General features: G+C 49.0%; 4 protein-coding genes across 4 annotated transcripts in view; 3 read left to right on the top strand and 1 right to left on the bottom strand.

Annotated features, from left to right (window-relative positions):
* The window catches only part of LOC106805228 (proteasome assembly chaperone 3-like), a 7,698-nt gene extending 4,915 nt beyond the window's left edge, over window positions 1-2,783 (top strand). The window contains exons 2-4 of the mRNA XM_014806745.1: window positions 1,756-1,857; window positions 2,159-2,239; window positions 2,614-2,783. Coding sequence (XP_014662231.1) covers window positions 1,756-1,857; window positions 2,159-2,239; window positions 2,614-2,757 — 327 coding nt within the window. The 3' untranslated portion in view covers window positions 2,758-2,783. The remainder of the gene's footprint in view (window positions 1-1,755; window positions 1,858-2,158; window positions 2,240-2,613) is intronic.
* On the top strand, window positions 2,770-3,711 carry LOC106805219 (zinc finger HIT domain-containing protein 3-like). The gene has a single exon (XM_014806731.1). It carries the CDS (start codon window positions 2,792-2,794, stop codon window positions 3,248-3,250), a length of 459 nt encoding a protein of 152 aa, XP_014662217.1. The 5' UTR covers window positions 2,770-2,791; the 3' UTR covers window positions 3,251-3,711.
* Window positions 3,712-3,841: 130 nt separating this feature from the next.
* Window positions 3,842-5,983, top strand: LOC106805210 (ribulose-phosphate 3-epimerase-like). The gene is made up of 2 exons (XM_014806721.1): window positions 3,842-4,429; window positions 5,632-5,983. The coding sequence occupies exons 1-2, from the start codon at window positions 3,911-3,913 to the stop codon at window positions 5,836-5,838; spliced, it is 726 nt and encodes a 241-aa protein (XP_014662207.1). The 5' UTR covers window positions 3,842-3,910; the 3' UTR covers window positions 5,839-5,983.
* A 2,765-nt stretch (window positions 5,984-8,748) lies between these two features.
* LOC106805204 (muscle, skeletal receptor tyrosine protein kinase-like) overlaps window positions 8,749-19,272 on the bottom strand; it is a gene marked incomplete in the record, with an annotated part of 34,456 nt that continues 23,932 nt past the window's right edge. Inside the window, 8 exon segments of the mRNA XM_014806706.1 lie at window positions 8,749-13,863; window positions 14,248-14,401; window positions 14,561-14,649; window positions 14,899-14,993; window positions 15,420-15,524; window positions 16,209-16,338; window positions 17,371-17,522; window positions 18,723-18,735. Of these exon segments, the coding sequence (XP_014662192.1) occupies window positions 12,668-13,863; window positions 14,248-14,401; window positions 14,561-14,649; window positions 14,899-14,993; window positions 15,420-15,524; window positions 16,209-16,338; window positions 17,371-17,522; window positions 18,723-18,735 (1,934 nt within the window).

The raw sequence follows: 19,272 nt of genomic DNA on the forward strand, positions 1-19,272 counted from the left end.
CCCCCCGAACCCCCCCTGGCTACGGGCCTGTAGTAATACTAATAAATTATGAAGTACTAGGCCGTGGCTACGCGACCGGTTCCGGACGAGGAGCCGCTAGGCTACGCGTCCGGACAACCATCTCACACAGTGAGCTTGCGACACGTACACGCATGATTGCCGTGTGTGTGTGTGTGTGTGTGTGTGAGAGAGAGAGAGAGAATGGGAATGTGTATATGTGTGTGTATGCGAGAGAGAGAGAGAGAGCCTCGGAGAGGTGTGTGTGTGAGAGAGAGCGAGAGAGAGCTGCGCGCGTGTGTGTGTGTGTGAGAGAGAGAGAGAGAGCAGTAGAGGACGGATGAAAGGATAGATGGCAGCAGAGCGTCCCGTTGCGCAATCATGCGTGTACGCGAGTTGCACGATCAATGTGTGAGCACAGGCACTTGAAGCGCTTCAATAAAATATAATGCTAATTCTAAATACGAAATCTATTTATTACCAAATTCTTAATGTTTCTATACTCTCTTTCGCCTATTATTGCCGACAGTCTCCTGTAAATTCTGTCCAAATCCTACGTGCAACCATATACGCTGCCGGCGGCCATTGCTCTCCCGGCTCCACTGTTGTACTTGCACGGTTACACTAATATATATAGCAGGTAGGAAAGCAGGATCGCAAAATTCGCTCGACGCTCGCTTGATTTCACACTTTAACAGCACGAATACACATCCAACAGCTGCCATCTTTGTTTCTATGTCAAGAACAGTGTTCACTTGTTATAAAAAAAATACTGTCTCTGTTCGTAACCGAGCTGTGTCATGCGAAATCACACAAATACTGACAAAATTCTCGCGTTCGCGAACCTTGCCCAGTAATGAGTAACGCCACTGATTTCCGCAGGCAACGCCAGGTATCCCGCTAGTTACAGTAATAAAACAGCATATCATGTTCTTCCTTGTGTTTATTAGTCATTATCAATGTCCATAATCATAATCCACTTTGACAGCACAGAGACAGACTGGTAGTATGGTACACATCGGTAGCAACGTAGTAGCGTCTCATAACATTGCGAGTGGAGCCGTCATACGTACACCAGTCTAACCATGTGTCGATCATACAGTCATGTCGATTGGTCGAAATCTGAGACACTTGCTCAGGCCAAACCCACGGTCACCCACCAATGAGAAACGATTTCATGTTACTCGCAGCTAATTCCGCACGCGACTGGCAACTTGCCCTTTAGTTTACTACACTTTGGTGCGCAGCTTGGAAAAGGGTTCCAGGCTATCGCTCTTTCATTTACAATCAGGCTGCGCGAATATGCAGTGGGCGAACGCATTGTTTACATGTATGTCACGGTTTATCACGGATTAGTTTTCAAATAAATACCCCTGGAAGTTAACATGCAAGAAAAGATTTCTACAGGTAACAGTTTCTCAGTGTTTCGAATTTTCGGTGATCAAATAGCTGTAGGATCAGCGGGCCTGTTTTATCAAGAAGCTGTAGGCCCGGCATCGAAACTGTTGCTGCCCTTAATTTCGAATCCTGATAGCAGTGGAAAAGCTAAGAGTACGAATATTAATTGTAGCTCTAATTCAATATGTTGCAGAGCTCTAGACTAGTAACTATAGGCCTCATATGTCTCCTGAACTGCTCTATAATGTGGCATATTTAATTTGCCAGCTATGACTGAGTCAGAAAATGGGTTAGATTGTATGGTACTTGTTAGTATATTATTGTGGTATTCTATACTGACTTAAGTGATGGTTATTCTAGATTTCTGCTAAAGTCCAAGCGATTGACACAGACATAGTTTGCACAGCATTTGCTGACAAAACTTTCATCATCGTTACCCAACTTGGTAAAATTGGAGGACTGGTAATTATACAATTGCTTGTTACTAGTATAGATTTCTATACCGTTTAATATTGTGTTCTGAATAATATTACTGGAATCAATTAACAGGCTATGAAACAACCAGAACTGAAACAATAATCAACTCAAACAAAAACCTAATTACAGAAACTAGTAATTCTCTTGTTTCGCTGTATTGTCGCAGTAGATTATGCTAATATTCCCTAGTATTAAATTAGTAAATTCCTTCATTATTTATGTATCATAGTACATTGAAAATGGATCTGCATGTTATCAGTCAGGTCGGCTGTAATAATTATTACAGATACTGGTTACCAAGGACAACGTAGTTGGGGACTGCAAAGAGCCAACCTTCTCTGTCAGGGTTCTTTTGGGCAAGGACGACGTAAGTGTATTTTGGCTGAACAGATTGACTGTGCAGTTTGGTTTAATGAAAGGTGGTGAGACATGTGTTTAAAATGTTAATAAATTCAGTAGTGAAAGCGATATTGTTCTACTAAAGTAGGTAGGCATGAGAATGCTATGATAAACAGTCAAGCCCCTTGAAGAAAATCTCTTGACCATTTGAAACCAACCAACCAACCAACCCACCAACCAACCGACCGACGATGTTGACCATGAAAATATTCTGTCGATTCAATTCGATACACACACACACGTGCATGCACACACTGCTCTATGGAAATGTACACGATAACCCTCTCATTAGCTTTCAAGTGCAGAGCGTCTCGTGCTAACGCTGCTCTCCTGTAATTCTAGGCGGTGCACTGCGTGATTGCGAGGAGGATCGCGGCCGTGACGGGACTAGAGAAGCCCGTCCTCGTCGCGTTGGCGCTGAAGGACACGTCCGTGGCGACGGCTCGCGAGCTCGAAGAGCTGGTGCGTACCTGCTCCGTGTGGTGATCCGCACGACCCCACCATCGGCGCCGCGCGCTCGATGTCTGCTGGATCAAAGTGCCAGGTCTGCAGTGCACAGCGGCAGCGCTACCGGTGTCCCACCTGTCGAATCCCCTACTGCTCCGTCGCGTGCTTCAAGGTGCACAAGGAGAATCGTTGCGAGGCGAAGGAGGAGGTCGCGAGGACGGCGCCGCGCGGAGGAGGAGGAGACGTGCGAGTCGAGGACGCGATCGGAGAGAGCGGCGACAGGGTCGCGTCGGAGACGCTCGATTGGCTGCGGTCGAGCGAGGAGGTCAAGGATCTGCTGAGCAATCCTCACCTGAGAGCGATCATTAGGGAGCTGAACGCGAGCGCGTCCGTGCCGCAGTTCATCGACAAGTGCATGCGAGAGCCGATCTTCACGGAATTTGCCAACGCGTGCCTGCGCTCGGTGCGAGAGGGACCGGCGGGCGTGCCAGAGGCCGCGGACGCCATCTCTGACGAAGACGACACGAACTGAACGTTCCCGTCCGGTTTGGCGGTATTAATGATTGCAAAGCTGATGTCGCATACGTTGTAGAGCATTTCAAAGGTGATATTACGTACGTTATAAAGCATTGCATAGGTTATGTATTGAACATTGTGAATCATTGCGAAGCTGATGTTGCATACATTATAAAGCATTGCAAGGGTAATGTTGCGTACATTGTAAATCATTTCAAAGGTGATATTGCATACATTATTACACATTGAAACGTTGATATATTGTGTACATTGTAAAGCTTCAAAAGGTGATATTGTGTATATTCTAAAGCATTCCAAAGGTGATATCAGACACGTTCTAAAGCGTCAGGGGTGATATTGCGTACATAGCAATTCATTATCAAGGTGATATCGTGTGTATTGTTATGCTTATTGTTCTGCAATTTTAAAACATTGTCAGCGTGATATTGCATACATTGTTAAGCATTGTCAGTGTGATATTGCCAGGAGTAGATTGTCATTATCTACCCCTGATATCGCATACACTGTTAAGCATTGTTATTGTGACATTGCCTACATTCATAAGCATTGTCAGTGTGACATTGTGCACAAAGCGAGTGCACATCGTAGAAAAAAAGTAACCCACGGCACCGAGAAGCTTTCAGCCTCAATATCGTCGTCGTATCATCGTATATCAATGTCGTCGGTAATGTCGCACAAGATGGCGGCCGGCAACTGCGGCGACGGTCCGCGAGCGCTCATCGGCCCGTCGATCCTCAACGCCGACCTCGCCGACCTTGCGGCCGAGTCGAACCGGCTGCTGGATGCCGGCGCCGACTACCTCCACCTGGACGTCATGGACGGCCACTTCGTGCCGAACCTGACCATCGGCCACCCCGTGATCAAGTGCCTGCGGCGGCGCGTGCCCGCGGCCTTCTTCGACATGCACATGATGGTCGAGCGGCCGGAACGCTGGGTGCAGCCGATGGCCGACGCCGGCGCCGACCAGTACACGTTCCACGTGGAGGCGGCGGGCGACGTCGCGGCGATGGTGCGGCACGTGCGCGAGGCCGGGATGCGCGTCGGAGTCGCGCTGAAGCCGGGCACGGCCGTCGACGTCGTCACGCCGTGGGTCGATCGCGTCGACATGGTGCTCGTGATGACCGTCGAGCCGGGGTTCGGTGGACAGAGCTTCATGGCCGACATGATGGCGAAGGTGAGCACGCGTGGGGTGCGGTGGTGTATGGGGTTGGTGGGTGGTGTGTGTGTGTGTGTGTTCGAGCGTGGGGTGGGGGTAAGGTGGTGTGTGTCTGGGGTGGGGTGGGTTCGGTGGACAGAGCTTCATGGCCGACATGATGGCGAAGGTGAGCACGCGTGGGGTGCGGTGGTGTATGGGGTTGGTGGGTGGTGTGTGTGTGTGTGTGTTCAAGCGTGGGGTGGGGGTAAGGTGGTGTGTGTCTGGGGTGGGGTGGGTTCGGCGGAGAGAGCTTCATGGCCGACATGATGGCGAAGGTGAGCACGCGTGGGGTGCGGTGGTGTCTGCTGTAGGTGGGTGGTGTGTGTGTGTGTGTTCAAGCGTGGGGTGGGGGTAAGGTGGTGTGTGTCTGGGGTGGGGTGGGTTCGGCGGAGAGAGCTTCATGGCCGACATGATGGCGAAGGTGGTGAGCGCGCGTGGGGGTGGTGAGTGCGCGTGGGGGTGGGGTGGAGAGGGATGGGGTGGGCGGAGTACAGCTCATCGTAAGCGCTTGTGCAAGGGTGTGGGCTGGGTGGGATGGGGGTAAGTGCGTGTGGTCGTGTGGGGTGGATGGGATAGGAGTAGAGCTGACCCTGAGCGCTCGTGCAGGGGTGAGGGGGTCGAGGATGATTTTGGAGAGGGTGAGGGTAGTGTTGTCGTCTTTGCGGGGAAGCAGATTTGGAGACTGGGTTAAAGGCCCGCAAACGGTGCAAGAAAGTTTTGTTATTTGCTGCTAGGTGGAATGTATTTTCGGGAGAATTGTTTGAGATGAGTGTAGAAAGTCTAAATAATGTATTTTCGTGCATGATTCTAGTGGGGCAGTGGGGTAAGTCTACACTACCGTTATATCGCAAAAAAACACTGTTGTGCATGAGCTAAACGTTTCACTTGTTACTTAAGGGTTTCGTAAGTGGCTATGCAGCCAGGTATTTCAACTCTGACGTTTAAGTCCACGCGGTTGGCCTATGAAGCCAACGTTCCTCTCTTCTTTATAGTGTTAGATTTTCTGGTGATTATGGGGACTTGAAACGTTTTTCTGTCGTTTTTTTTTCAACTCTGACGTTTGTAAGTCCCCAATTATGAAGCGAAAATTCCTCGCTATTCTTTCTAATGTTTCTTTCTTTTCTTCTCTCTTTTTTCTGGTGATTAATGGGTCTTTAAACGTGTTTTTCTTTCCGTCGCAGGTGCGGTATCTCCGTGAGAACTTCAAAGACCTCGACATTGAGGTCGATGGAGGGGTCGGGCCGGTGAACATCGACGCGTGCGCCGACGCTGGCGCCAACATGATCGTCAGCGGCACGGCGCTGGTGACGAGCAGCGACCCCGCGCAGGCGATGATGACGATGCGCACGAGCGTCACGCGCGGACTCGACGCCTTCAAGAAGGTCTAGCGCGCGTGACGCAGGGCTGTGTGTGTGGGGAAAGGTCTAGCGCGCGTGACGCAGGGCTGCGTGCGTGGCTAGGTTCTCAGCGAGTGGGGCTAGCGTCTAGCGCGCGGTGAATGCAGTGCTGCGCGTTGGGGCTAGTCTAGCGCGCGGTGACGGCAGAGGCTGCGCGCGTGACGGCAGGGCTGACGCGCGTTGACGCAGGGCTTGCGCGCGTGACGGCAGGGCTGCGCAGCGTGACGGCAGGGCTTCGCGCGCCTGTGACGTAAAGGGCTGCGCGGCGTGAACAAGCAGGGCCTGCGCGCACAGTGACGCAGGGCTTGCGCGGCGTGAACGCAGGGCTGCGCGCGCTGACGCAGGCTTGCGCGGCGTGAACAGCAGGCGCGCGGCGTGACGTGCAGGGCTGCGCGCGTGACGCAGGGCTGCGCAGCGTGACGCAGGCTGCGCCGTGACACGGCAGGGCTGCGCGCGTGACGCCGGGCTGCGCGCGTGACGCCGGGCTTGCGCGTGTGGGCGTAGGTCTAGGCGCGCGTGACGCCGGGCCTGCGCGCCGGTGAGCCCGGCTGCGGGCGCGTGACGCCGGGCTGCGCGCGTGACGCGCGGGCTGCGTGCGTGGGCTAGGTTACGCAGCGTGACGCAGGGCTGCGCGCGTGACGGGCCGGCTGCGCTGCGTGACGCCGGGCTGCGTGCAGTGATCGCAGGCTGCCGCGGGTGACGCCGGGCTGCGTGCGCTGGGGCTAGTCTAGGCGCGCGTGACGCGCGGGCTGGCGCGCGTGACGCCGGCGCTGGCGCGCGTGACGCCGGGCTGCGTGCGGGGTAGGTCTAGCGCGCGTGACGCAGGGGCTGTGCGCTGCCGTGACGTCGGGCTGCGCGCGTGACGCCGGGCTGCGCGTGTGGGCTAGGTCTAGCGGCGCGTGATGCAGGCTGCCGTCGTCGGGGCTTAGTCTAGCGCCGCGCGTGAGTGGCAGTGCTTGCGGCGTGGTGGGCTAGGTTAGCGGGCGCGGTGATGCAGGCTGCGGCGTGTGGGGCTAGTCTTAGCCGCGCGTGACGCCAGGGCTGTTGCGCGTGGGTCTAGGTCTAGCGCGCCTGACGCAGGCTGCGTGCGTGAGCTAGGTCTAGCGCGCGTGACGCAGGGCTGTGCGCCGTGGGTCTAGGTCTAGCGGGCGCCTGACGCAGGCTGCGTGCGGAGGGCTAGGTCTAGCGCGCGTGACGGCAGGGCTGCGCGTGTGGGGCTAGGTCTAGCGCGCGGTGAACGCAGGCTGGCGCGTGTGGGCTTAGGTCTAGCGCGCGTGACGCGCGGCTGCGGCGTGGGTGGCTAGGGTCTTAGCGCGCCTGACCAGGCTGCGCGTGTGGGGCTAGGTCAAGCGCGCGTGACGCAGGGCTTGCGGCGTGTGGGGCTAGTCTAGCCGCGCGTGACGCGCGGGCTGCGCGGCCTCGTGGGGTAGGTCTAAGCGCGCGTGACGGCAGGGCTGCGTGCGTGGCCTAGGTCTAGCCGCGCGCGTGACGCAGCTGCACGCGTGACGCAAGGCTGCGCGCGACGGCTAGTTAATGGCGCGCGTGACGCAGGGCTGGCGGCGGCGGTGGGGCTAGGTCTAGCGCGCGTGGGGCTAGGTCCTAGCCGGCGCGTGACGGCAGGGCCTGCGCGCGTGGGGCTAGGTCTAGCGCGCGTGGGCTAGGTCTAGCGCCCGCGCGTGGGGCCAGGTTCTAGGCGCGCGTAGACGCAGGCGCTGCACGCGTGAAACGGGCCAAGGCTGCGCGCGCGGGTAGCTCTAGGCGCGCGTGAGCGCAGGCTTGCGCGCGTGGGGCTAGTCTAGCGCGCGTGGCTAGTCTAGCGCGCGTGGACCCAGGCTGCGCGCGTGGGGCTAGTAATAGCGTCGCGGTCGTGTGGGCCTAGGTCTAGCGGGCCCGTGGTGGGGGCCAGGTCTAGCGCCGCGGTGACGCAGGGCTGTGCGCGTGGTGCGGCCTAGGTCTAGCGCGCATGAACGCAGGGCTATGGCGCGCGCGGGGCTAGGGCCTACGGGCAGCAGTGACGCAGGGCTGCGCCGCGTGACAGCAGGTCTAGGCGCGGCGTGACGCAGGGCTGCACCGCGTTGAAGGCGAGGCTGGGGCGTTTGAGAGGGTCTGAGGCGTGCGTCAGCGCGCGGTCTCACGGCGTTCAAGTGTCAGCTCGCGTGACACGGGTCCGCATGCGTTTGAGATGGTCTAGCGTGCGTCACGCGCAGCCCTCAACGCGTTCAAGGAGTAGCTCGCGTGACGCGGGTCCAGCATACGTTTTGAAGATGGTCTTCAGCGTGTGTCAGGGCGTGCAGGGCTCAACGCGTTCAAGGTGTAGCTCGGTGTGACCGGTCCACCTGCGTTTGAGAGGGTCTAGCATGCGTCACGCGCAGCCTCAACGCGTTCAAGGTGTAGCTCGCGTGACACGGGGTCCACCTGCGTTTGAGATGGTCTAGTGCGTGTTACGTAGGAGGCGCACACGTTCAATGTCTATCGTGTTACGTGGAACCCACGCATGCACACGGAAAGGTATAGCGCTGCGCCGTCTAGTGCTATGTTGATTGAAATCCTAATCGCTGTTCAGATATCTATCATTAAATATAGGTTGAAATATTGATTTTTCTTTGTAAGCGCACATGCTGTCAGCATTGACTTTATTATGTACTCTGTAGATTGTCACGATCTCAGTTGTGTCAGGTATATATAGGTATATGTGAAGGCATTTGACGTTATTTTGTTGCATACTGCTACGTCGAAGTACGTAGTAGTTAGTATGCTGTATACAGTTAAACGTGGTGCTTTCTATAGATGAAGCTAAACCTCGTTATAATGTTGAACTAACTATGGCATTATGGATTGATACTAGTGTACTGAAGAATTTATGTTGAAGTGTATTAGATGAAAACATGGAACAAAAATACGTTTTCTGGAAATAATTTTTTATTATGCTTCTTAACTGAATGGCAAGCACTTTTACATTCTGTACAACTCGGGAATGACGACATGCTGATGATCTCAAGGAAACTGTACAAAATTTACAAAAAAAACCCTGCTGCCTTAGGTCCGCTCTCACAACATACATCTAAATTGATTGCCCATTAGATCTCATTGCAATTACACGTATGCAGTCAAATGCCAATTACTAAATTGCCGAACAAATGTGATACCTGACGTATGGGAACACGCTGCCGCTACATGTGATAGTGGCACTACGGCACAACGACTCGTTAGTACTCATTACCAAATTACGCATTGTCTTTATCTAAGTCAATGCCGTCACCAAACAGCTCACATACCAAGCAGAGACACTATCACACTGGTCACACGAGCAACTAAGTCGCTGACCGTTTAAACCCACTCTTCCCAAGGCCAGGTCACCTTTCTAAACAATTAATATAGTTTGCCAATGAAACCATTGCGAGATTACAATTGATTATGAGAATATAATGGTTATTTACTAAGCAACTACAGTGGCAGAACTATAATCTATAGCAAGTTAGATAATCTCTGTACAAAATCGATCTTTCTTGGGAAATACACAAATTACTCCAAAATAGATTTCCCACCTGAGATGTGCGATGGAAACAGAATGACTTGCTGCAAAATTGTGAACACGTGAACGACATGCGAACAAGTGTCTCCGATATCAAATATACAAAGACAGCACCAATATTGCGTTTGAACAGACTACACTAGCAAACCTCATCTTCAAGTGTTAAATGGTATCAAAGTGCAAAACACGTGCAGGTGATAGTCGCGTTGTGTGTGGTGGGATACCACATCTTCTATCGGAAAAACTCCCACGTGACAATATCACTCTATGACTAAAACTGTTATTACACGCTTACTAACTAACTAACCAGACAATTGTGATTTGGTCCCACATAGCAACAACAACAATGACAGTACGAAGCTAATTCACAGAACCACACTAACAGCTATGACTACTCACAAATCATGGCTTCAATTCCGCAAGATCTGCTACTAACACATAAACGTGGCAATGATTTATTTACAGCAGTTCCACAGCGTGGATGCAGGGATTTGCATAGAAGCAGTTGCACCAAACATGAGACGTAACTTTGGAAGAAGTTTATAAAAACCCAATGCCTAACCTGTTCTTATCAAATACAAGACCTTACCAGAGAAAGATATAAAAACCGTATTGAGATAATAGCTATTAAAACAAATTTCAGACCCCAAAAGGACGGAAAAATAATATCGATAACTGGATGTAAACATCAACTCAAAATAAACAGAATGCCACGAGGTCGTAACAAAGGTCCATAATACTGGATTGCAAGGAATACGCCTCTTAAATCTGGCATCTGGGGCAGCCTAAAAAGCTTTAACACAAACAGTTTAACAGATGTATATTTCAGAGACTCACAAAAACTCCAAACAGAAACTAACGAAATATCTGACATGCATTGTAGATTCGGGCTACATACGTATGTACAATGATAATCTCAAGAGTAGCCACAAAAATCGTCATTATATTGTGATTTCTAGGAAAAGTGGGGGGGGGGAAGATATGCTCTGAGAAACAAACGAGTGTCTATGCAACTACGTATACAAATGTCCACCAGGCCATATAAATATATACAATAATCTCTGTGGTCACTAGTGATATTGCAGTCGATATTGACACGTAACGCTAAGAAAGCCAAGAAGTTACTTTAGAGCAGATTTACAACAAAAACTAATATATTGAGTCGTTTCTGTGTTTAACTTGCATGGTACAGCCATACTGATGCCTGCTTAAGCAATCCACACTACAAACCCGTCTAAATGGGATATCTACCCGCCCTGCTTATTTGCCACAGGAACGCAATATGCTGTTGGGTATTACTAACTAATCCGTAACTTCACATTAAAATAACTAAAAGGGAACCAGTGGAAGTGATGCAAGTGTAACTAAAATGATATGGAAGATGGCCAAATATGGAGCACTGGCCGCGCATAGAAGAGAAGTGCGCGCAGCAGAGGGAAAAGAAAAGATAACATGGTGGATCCGTGCGCCATAATGAAAGCCAGCGCACAGATCCAAAGGAAAAAATTAGACAAAGTTATGCTGTTAGAAGTCAACGGAGGAATTTGGATCATTGACAATAAATGCCTAAAACTCACAGCAAAAATTTGCAGATGATATTTTGTACGTTAGACAACACACGCAACAACGCAACACGTTTATAGCCAATATACACATTTTCGGGAGGCCGGGGGTAGGGGCGGTAGGCCAAAACGTCACAACATTTTCGATTACCTTAAACAGAACTTCTTAACAGAATTTATCACAACCTTGCTTTACTATGTGTATACCTTGTACTTCCACCTAATGTCTGGCACGTTAACTTTTTCAAGTTTTTGCAGAATTAAAGCAGTCAAGCAATTCCAAAAAGGAGTGTGTGTTATTCTGTAACATCAGCTGCCATCTGTGCAAATGGAATAAATACCTCTGATATACACTGGCCATAGATTTTATGTATAATAAATTATAAACTCAGTCTTATTTCTGGGTTTCATTGTGCAAAAGTTTACACGTGGTCTGAGATATACTGTCGCCGGGAACAACTAATCCTGTGCTGACAATTGTACGGGGCGAATTTATGTAGATATAACTATAGACCATTTCTATAATTTTTATTGTCTTTTTGGCTCGAAAAATTGCAACATAATTTGCAATAGAGAGATTTCAGAGTTTCAAGCCATACACCGTCAGTGAGGCTTCTAAAAATTCCGAAGCAGGACCTGATACCAAAATAACAAAAACCACTAGCACTTACATTCCTGGAGCAGCGTATAAAAATAAAAAAAAATAAAAAAAATACCACTGCGTAAAAAATGCACCAAGAATACGCAATTCCACTAGTTTTATATAGCGTACACAGCCGTACGAAAATCCCATCACAACTCCTACAGACAATGAGAGAGAACCACATCTAACGTAAAACCCTGTCGGTTGTACCTTCCTAGTTACTAGATACTACGTGCGCAACTAAAGGACAAATACGTTTTATGGAACCCTCAAACCAGTTAGAATTGGCTAGAACGTGCACACAACTCTACAGCTATTATGATAAGGTAATAGCTTTAACGTGAAGCGGAGACCTCTGTGAAGAATCAACTAAATGGCACTAGCTAGCATTTCCATCAACCTCGACTGAACACTGGAAAATACTAACAACTATATCCACTTAACACTAAGCATTGGCTTGTGATGCACTAAAAATGGCACCATTGGAAAAATAGATACAAAATACATTCATATTATGACAACACGAAAAGTGATATGACAGTTTAAATGCTGAGCAAATCAGAAACTAAAACATTAAAAAAAATCTGCTGGAATATTTTTGAAACACACGGCGGCTAGTTGGACTTGGAATTTACACGTCGTCAAACATTTCCATGCGCCTTAACCAATACTGATCGAACGACGTAGGCTAGTGGAATGCTGTGTTACTGACAAAAAATGAGCTGCTGAGCATTGCTCTATTTTAAAGCGCTAACTACACCTCTACGCTAACACAACGATTTACACGATACACACATTACTACACGACGTGGCTATGCCATCTGATACCAAACACGTGACACGGACTTTAGCCCATCCTGCTTGAAATGTATCCGGAATGGAGAAGCAAGGCTAGACGACGACAAAATTACATGACATCGTACAAAACACCACACACTCGTGGATATGTGAAACGAGTCCAGTTGCACGGAAGAGATCGCCATAGATCGCTAGTCGCAAAAACAAGTCTTAAAGCATTGGCAGTAGCAGCAGCAGCACCAACAGCAGCACCAGCAGTACGGTCAGCGGCACTCTCCCCGGCAACTACGGCAACCGATGCCGCTTCGTGTTCTGCCGCTTCGCCATCTGCTCCTGCATCTGCACCAGCGTCTTGTAGATGATGGCGAACTTGGGCCGCGCGGACGGCTTGCACTGCCAGCAGAGCCGCATGAGCGCGTAGGCGGCGTCGGGCGTGTCGGGAGGCGACGTCAGCACGCGGCCGTCCTTGATGTAGCGTATCACCTCCTCGTGCGACATGCCGTAGTACGGCTGCAGCGCGAACGCGAAGATCTCCCAGAGCACGACGCCGTACGCCCACACGTCCGACTGCACGGTATACTTGCTGTAGTGGATCGCCTCGAGCGGCATCCAACGGATCGGGATCGCGTCGTTCTCGTTGCCCTGGTAGTAGTTCGACGTGAGGATCTTGCGCGACAGCCCGAAGTCGGCAAGCTTCACGATGAGGTTGTCGCCGACGAGGCAGTTTCGCGTCGCGAGGTCGCGGTGCACGAAGTTGCGCGTCGACAGGTAGACCATGCCGGATGCGACCTGCTGCGCGATGTACAGCTGGTTGCGGTGGTCGAGCACAGCGGGCTCGCACGCGCCGCGCCCGCCGTCCGCGCGCTGCTCGTACGGCGAGCAGCATCGCAGGAAGTCGTTCAGGTCGCCCTTGCTCATGAACTCGAAGAGCAGGCACATGGGCTTGCCGACCGCGCACACGCCAAGCAGCTTGATGATGTTCGGGTGCTCGAAGTCGGCCATCAGCGACGCCTCGTGCTCAAAGTCGGCCTGGAGGTCGTTCGACGCCTCCTCCTTGAGCACCTTCACGGCGACGTACAGGTTTTCGACGCCGCGCAGCAGTCCCGGCGCCTTCGCCTGGAAGACGCGTCCGAACGCGCCCTGCCCGATGTCGCGGATATAGACAATGTCGTTGCGCGAGAACTCCATGTCGGCGAGCTTCGGGTTGAGCGTCGACTTGTCGGCGAGGTGGTACTGCGTGTTCGACGGCAGCCCGCCGAGGTCGATCTCAAGGTCGTTCATCGCCGCCGTCTGGTAGCGCAGCCCGCGCGCGCACTTCACCTGCAGCTTGCGGCACACGACGCTCACCATGGCGACGGCGACGATGGCGCCGACCATAGTGCAGGCGATAATGACGATCGTCGTCGGCGACATCGAGTCGAGGGGGCCGCCGTCGGGCGAGCCCCGCCAGAGCGTAGCGTTGTCCAGCGCCGTCGGGTCATCTGGCGGCAGAAACGATGCCGAATGACGTTCAACGCGTCGCGATATTATTTTTTTATGCGACGAGAAAATAGTTCTACATTAAATATTAATTAATTGATAAATATTTAATAAATATTATTTTTTTCATTAATTTTTAAGTAATGGAAGAAATACTAGAAAATAGAATAGAAAATAGAGAGAGAGGTAGACGAGTTACTGCTCACTGTCATGAGAAGTGGAGAATGAGAGCGTGCAGAAAACCAACCCAGTTCAACACACTCTTCAGTGTACACATCCCCATGCACCCCGTCCGATGCTCATAGCAGACATCTCAATCAAAACGGGTATTATGAAGACCTAACCACGAACATTGCTTAACACAACGCAACAAATACTACACTCACCACAATGTGCGATATTGCAGTGCTCCCATCTGTGTTTCGAGTCTTGAGTGAAGCACCAGGGGGAGCTAGTTTCACTCAGTGGATTTCGGCAGAAATTCTCTGCATTTACTAAGCTGGGGTAAACTCCTGGGTAGTAGTTATGTATATTAGGCTCCTGAAAAAAAAACTTGCACTTAAATAAACAAGCAACACAAAGGCACTTCACATTGTCAGTGTGACCGCTAATATTTATGCACACCGAAATATACTGGGATAAATTTTCTTGCAATGAGAGCACGAACACAAGCGTAAAAGAACTTCGTAAGTGTTTCACCTGTTTACTCCATTTCTGGCAAGGCATGCCTGACTTAGTCACATTAACTGTACCAATGTAGAACACTCCAGCATCCTGGAAGCATTTGGCTGAAAAATAGTAAAGTGAACCGTCTCTACTCTACTCATCCAGTATTCAACATTTCCTTATGTAATGGTCGTTGTTATTGAGTCTATGTACTTTCGACCCCCATGTCACTAAAACTTCACACAAAAACGCTCTAGTTAGTTACAAACTTTCAGCTGGTATTGAACAGGATAATATAAACAGGTACCAAGCAGGCAGTGATTGGCGTGCAATGGTGTAGCATACGGCCAAATAAAACAACAGTTGCTCACTTGTTTTACTCGATCGGTCCCACTCGTCATGCCAGTATAGAAACTTGGTGCACATCCCACTGTGCATGCGTGGCAACGTCTCGCAGTCTGGCATTCTGAATCAATTACACAGTTTACTGGTAGCCTGAGCGTAGGGACAGCACTTGCTCACAACGATTCGGGCCAGTAAGAGTGACAAATCATAAATGTTACTAAACGTGGCATCACGGCATATCAATTGACGCCCTTCTATAACTGTGACCTGTAAATAAAATATCAACTCATCGACAATCAACTCACATACTCTCCATTAGTATTGAAATCTCCCTCCCCCATCCCCCTCTCTCTTTCTTTGTCTCCCTCACTTCCTTCCTTTTTTGCGAATATAATCCTCGCTCCCCCCTCACCAAAACTTAATCTGCCACTGCACTCACCTGAATTCACAAGAGTGAAATGAAATCCCCTTCCCCCCTCCCTCTCTTTCTTTGTCTCTCTCTCTCTAAAAAATCTTTCTATGTCTCTCTCACTGCCACTGCACTCACCTGAAGTCACCACGGTTGCGGAGAAACATTCCGTTATTCTTGTTATTGACGACCGTCTGCCACTCGATGCGGCAGAGTGTGTCCCTGACCAGCAGACACTCCTCCCTGCATCATCACGTTAACGACGTCAATATATATATATACCAATTACTACACAATTACAATACTACACCATAGAGTGAAATCTCCCTCCCCTATCCCCACCTCTTCTATTGTTACTGAATGTATGTGCGTGTCATGCGCAGTTTGTGTTTGTATAATAAATGCCACTAGTTGTACGTGGCTCCTGCTAATCAGACGTCCTGTCTTGTTTGTTCACGTAGAACAGAACACCACCCTCTCTTTCTTACACTTACTCACATACACAGTCCGCTCACACTTACATTGTAATAAATAACGACGCGTAAAGTTACGGAAGCGTTGCTAACGGAGATTCACCCAGCACGCGCGCTCGCTCACAGACACAATCATATCACATTGCCAATCACAGAATACTTGTGATAGCACACTGTCTGTCAATGTGAGCTTGGTATTAGAGAGAGCTTCAACAGTAAGAAGGACACATGCACACGTGCAGAATTGAATATGTGTTCGCAGGAGATGGTGAGTGTATAACCGATTTGGTATCTAAGTGTACAGTATGGGATATCTGTGTACAATAAAGGGTATGTTTATAAACGATTTTGCATGTGTCCAGAATGGGGTATCATAGATGACGACTGAAAATGATACAACAAATGAACAGCTTCACCCTTATAATAGCTATTCAGGTGATCGGTTTATACATACTTGCAGAGAGGCTTTGCAACTGGGAAGCCCTTGGATGTGTCACAGTTTGGGAAGGCATACCGACAAAGCATCTTCTCACTTGGCTCCCTACACTTAGCACTTGTTGTTGATAGCAACTCCTCCCAGAGCCCTATAATCACATAATAATAACTATAACAATACTATAATTAATATAATACATACATGTACATACATTGTGATATATAGTAGCAAGCAATGACAGTGATTAAACTGCCACAGAGCAGTATCTCTGCCATTTATACCTCATTCGTGGTTCAGTAGGCATACTAGGCCCATTGATTATGCAATGTTGACGAATCCTAGAGTAACTGGCACCTTGTGTAGTTAATAAGTACATATTTAACCTTACATCCAAACGCGTATTAGTTTGTCCAATATCACTGATGGTTACTAAGAAATGTCTAATTGAAATCCGCAGTCCAAGAAATGTTTACAGTTTACAGTTTCACTTTCAAACCACTGCCAGCGAAGCAGGTGTGATACAGATTTATAGTGCACTGGACATTTTTGCACGCATGCTCGGCCGTACGCAATGCTATCATCAGTGATTTCGTAAACACGGACGCTCGTGATAAGGAACTTTTTGTCAGAGCTGTGCATGTGCGTCCGTGATTAGTACGTGTGTTTTACTCCATTTCCATGTTTAGTCTGTGGCCGTGTTTACACCGCTGACACCTCCATTTCATCTGGCGTCCAAAACATACGGGACGCACAAATGTTTACGTCATCGCTTGAATCCTGGATGACATTTACGGCACGTAAATGAATATCAACAACCGATTACAAGTCTTGCTTGTAATGTAACCAGCAGTGATATTAGCCAAACTAATACGCGTTTGGCTATAAGTTTATGTACTTATTAACTACACAAGGTGCCAGTTACTCTAGTATTCGTCAACATTGCATAATCAATGGGCCTAGTATGCCTTTAAAAAAAGAAAAACAGTACGGGGTAATAAAGCGCTAAACTGGTAATAAACACGCATGAGTCTGACAGCTACCATACAGCGAGATACTAAAACATGTAAAGTCGTGGCCACACTCCCAACATGCTGACATAGCTCTCCCATTCTTTCTTCCATGTTATTTTTTACGTTATAATTCATCACGAGAGTAATAGTATATATAGGCAGCAGCTCACCTTTCGTCGTGTTTTCCTGCACCTGCGCAGGATCTTCGTACATTGAGCTGAGGAACACCTCCTGACCGCCGAGGTAGTTTCTGCAGACGGTGCCGTTGTACACGGCGCAGACGCCTCGCAGTGCCGCCTCCTTCGTAACGACGGTCGACGTGCTGCGTGAAGTGAATCGAGATGGACGTTAGGACGCCATGACAGACGAACGATCATGTGACGTTGCGTATGAAGTGCTCGATTGTGTGAAGTACTCACACGTGGAAATATTTGACTATATAAGAGGCTGCAGCAAAAACGTGCCTACAGATGCTAGATTGACTGGTCTTCATTGCTAATGTGCTAAGAAACAAGCAACAAGTAAAGCACATTCTCTTACACACCACCATGGAATCAATATCAATTAGAGTACATAAAGCGGACAACCACTCATTTTGACCAGATTTTTTAATGTGCAATTATACTCAGATGTTTTAAACTTTAGGAACTACGCATTATATTTATTTACATTATGTTTCAATTATTATTTATATAACTTTTGCCAATTCAGCTTCGTTGACTAACATAATTGCATAATAGCACAGCGGGACAAAATACCAATGTACACTTAACAGTATTGCCTAATCAGTTAAATCAAGAAACAGACATTCCGAAATCTATGCAAAACTCAACTTTACTCAAGCGGGAGATTACTATTTGAATGTGTTCTAACATAAGAATATTTCTCTAACCAACCTAGCATGATTATATAGCCAGTAAATAAATTAACGCTTAAGCTTGTTAATGTATTCAAGAGTACATAATAGGAGATACATATTATGTACATCTCCTATTATGTACTCTTGATGTATTACTACATGGCCTAAAGGCACACCCACTGACCACATGTTACTGCTACTGTGTGACACAGTGGGCTCCTGACCTGCATCAGCTAGCTGCCGCAAGTAGACACAACTGCTGTTTCGCTGACTGATGCCTTTTTTATCGTTATGACAGATAATAATGCCGAATTTCCATGTAATCAAACATGATTACATCACGCACACGAGAATTAGACCCACAGCACAGTCTTTCCATAGGGACATTACTCCTGCACTTGTTCATGTTGGTTGAACGTGGATAGATGGAACGCAAGAATCATAGCATTTTTTCCTCTGTTTGATACCAATCTTCCGCATTCAGAAAATATACGTTTATGTAAAAAAAATGTTTTTTTCCAGTATCTCTTTTTACCTCAATAAAGGTACTCTCCCCCAATTCCGTCCCTCGTTTTTGAACTCCGTCTACTTCCTGCCCCTCTATCTCGCCCCCATTATGGTATATGAAATGTGTAATTACAAGTAATATGATAATCTACACACCTGGCAGGGGTTGCTGTAGGTTGAATCATCGGCGGCACATGAAAAGAAACGAAACCAGTTGCGATTTAGAATACGTTCAGATAACAGCCAGACAATTAATATCAAATTAATATAACTATGTGCCGACACCTATACATGTACAGATGACTAGAGGCCAGGCTGCTGAACATGCGCTCGCACCCACGCACGCACGCACCCACGCATGCACACGCACGCACGCACGCACGCACGCACGCACGCACGCACGCACGCACGCACGCACGCACGTACACACGCACACACGCACACTAACAAACATCTAATAACACACGAATGCACACGCAGATATAGCCACGAGGCAGGTAGTCAGGTATTAGGGACATCACGGCTCTATCTTTCGAACATATGTCGCGTTGGAAACATCCACAAATCCCATCACAGCGGAGCCGCGCGTATCTCTCGCATCAATCAGTCGCACGTGGCAGATTGGTTAACATCTCGCGTGTTTCTCGGTCATTTGTCGCAGGCTTCCTCCGAACAAAGGAAGGGTCGGATGCAGCTGCGTGGAGCT

Source organism: Priapulus caudatus, unplaced genomic scaffold (genome assembly GCF_000485595.1).
Source record: "Priapulus caudatus unplaced genomic scaffold, Priapulus_caudatus-5.0.1 Scaffold6, whole genome shotgun sequence".
In the NCBI taxonomy this organism is placed as follows: Eukaryota; Metazoa; Priapulida; class Priapulimorpha; order Priapulimorphida; family Priapulidae; genus Priapulus; species Priapulus caudatus.

What these genes read in the sequence shown, in the direction of transcription:
- LOC106805219 (XM_014806731.1), top strand. Translation starts at nt 2,792, where the DNA reads ATGTCTGCTGGATCAAAGTGCCAGGTCTGCAGTGCACAGCGGCAGCGC.
- LOC106805210 (XM_014806721.1), top strand. Translation starts at nt 3,911, where the DNA reads ATGTCGTCGGTAATGTCGCACAAGATGGCGGCCGGCAACTGCGGCGAC. An exon ending in TGGCCGACATGATGGCGAAG is followed by an intron (nt 4,430 to 5,631) that starts GTGAGCACGCGT and finishes TTTCCGTCGCAG; the next exon opens with GTGCGGTATCTCCGTGAGAA.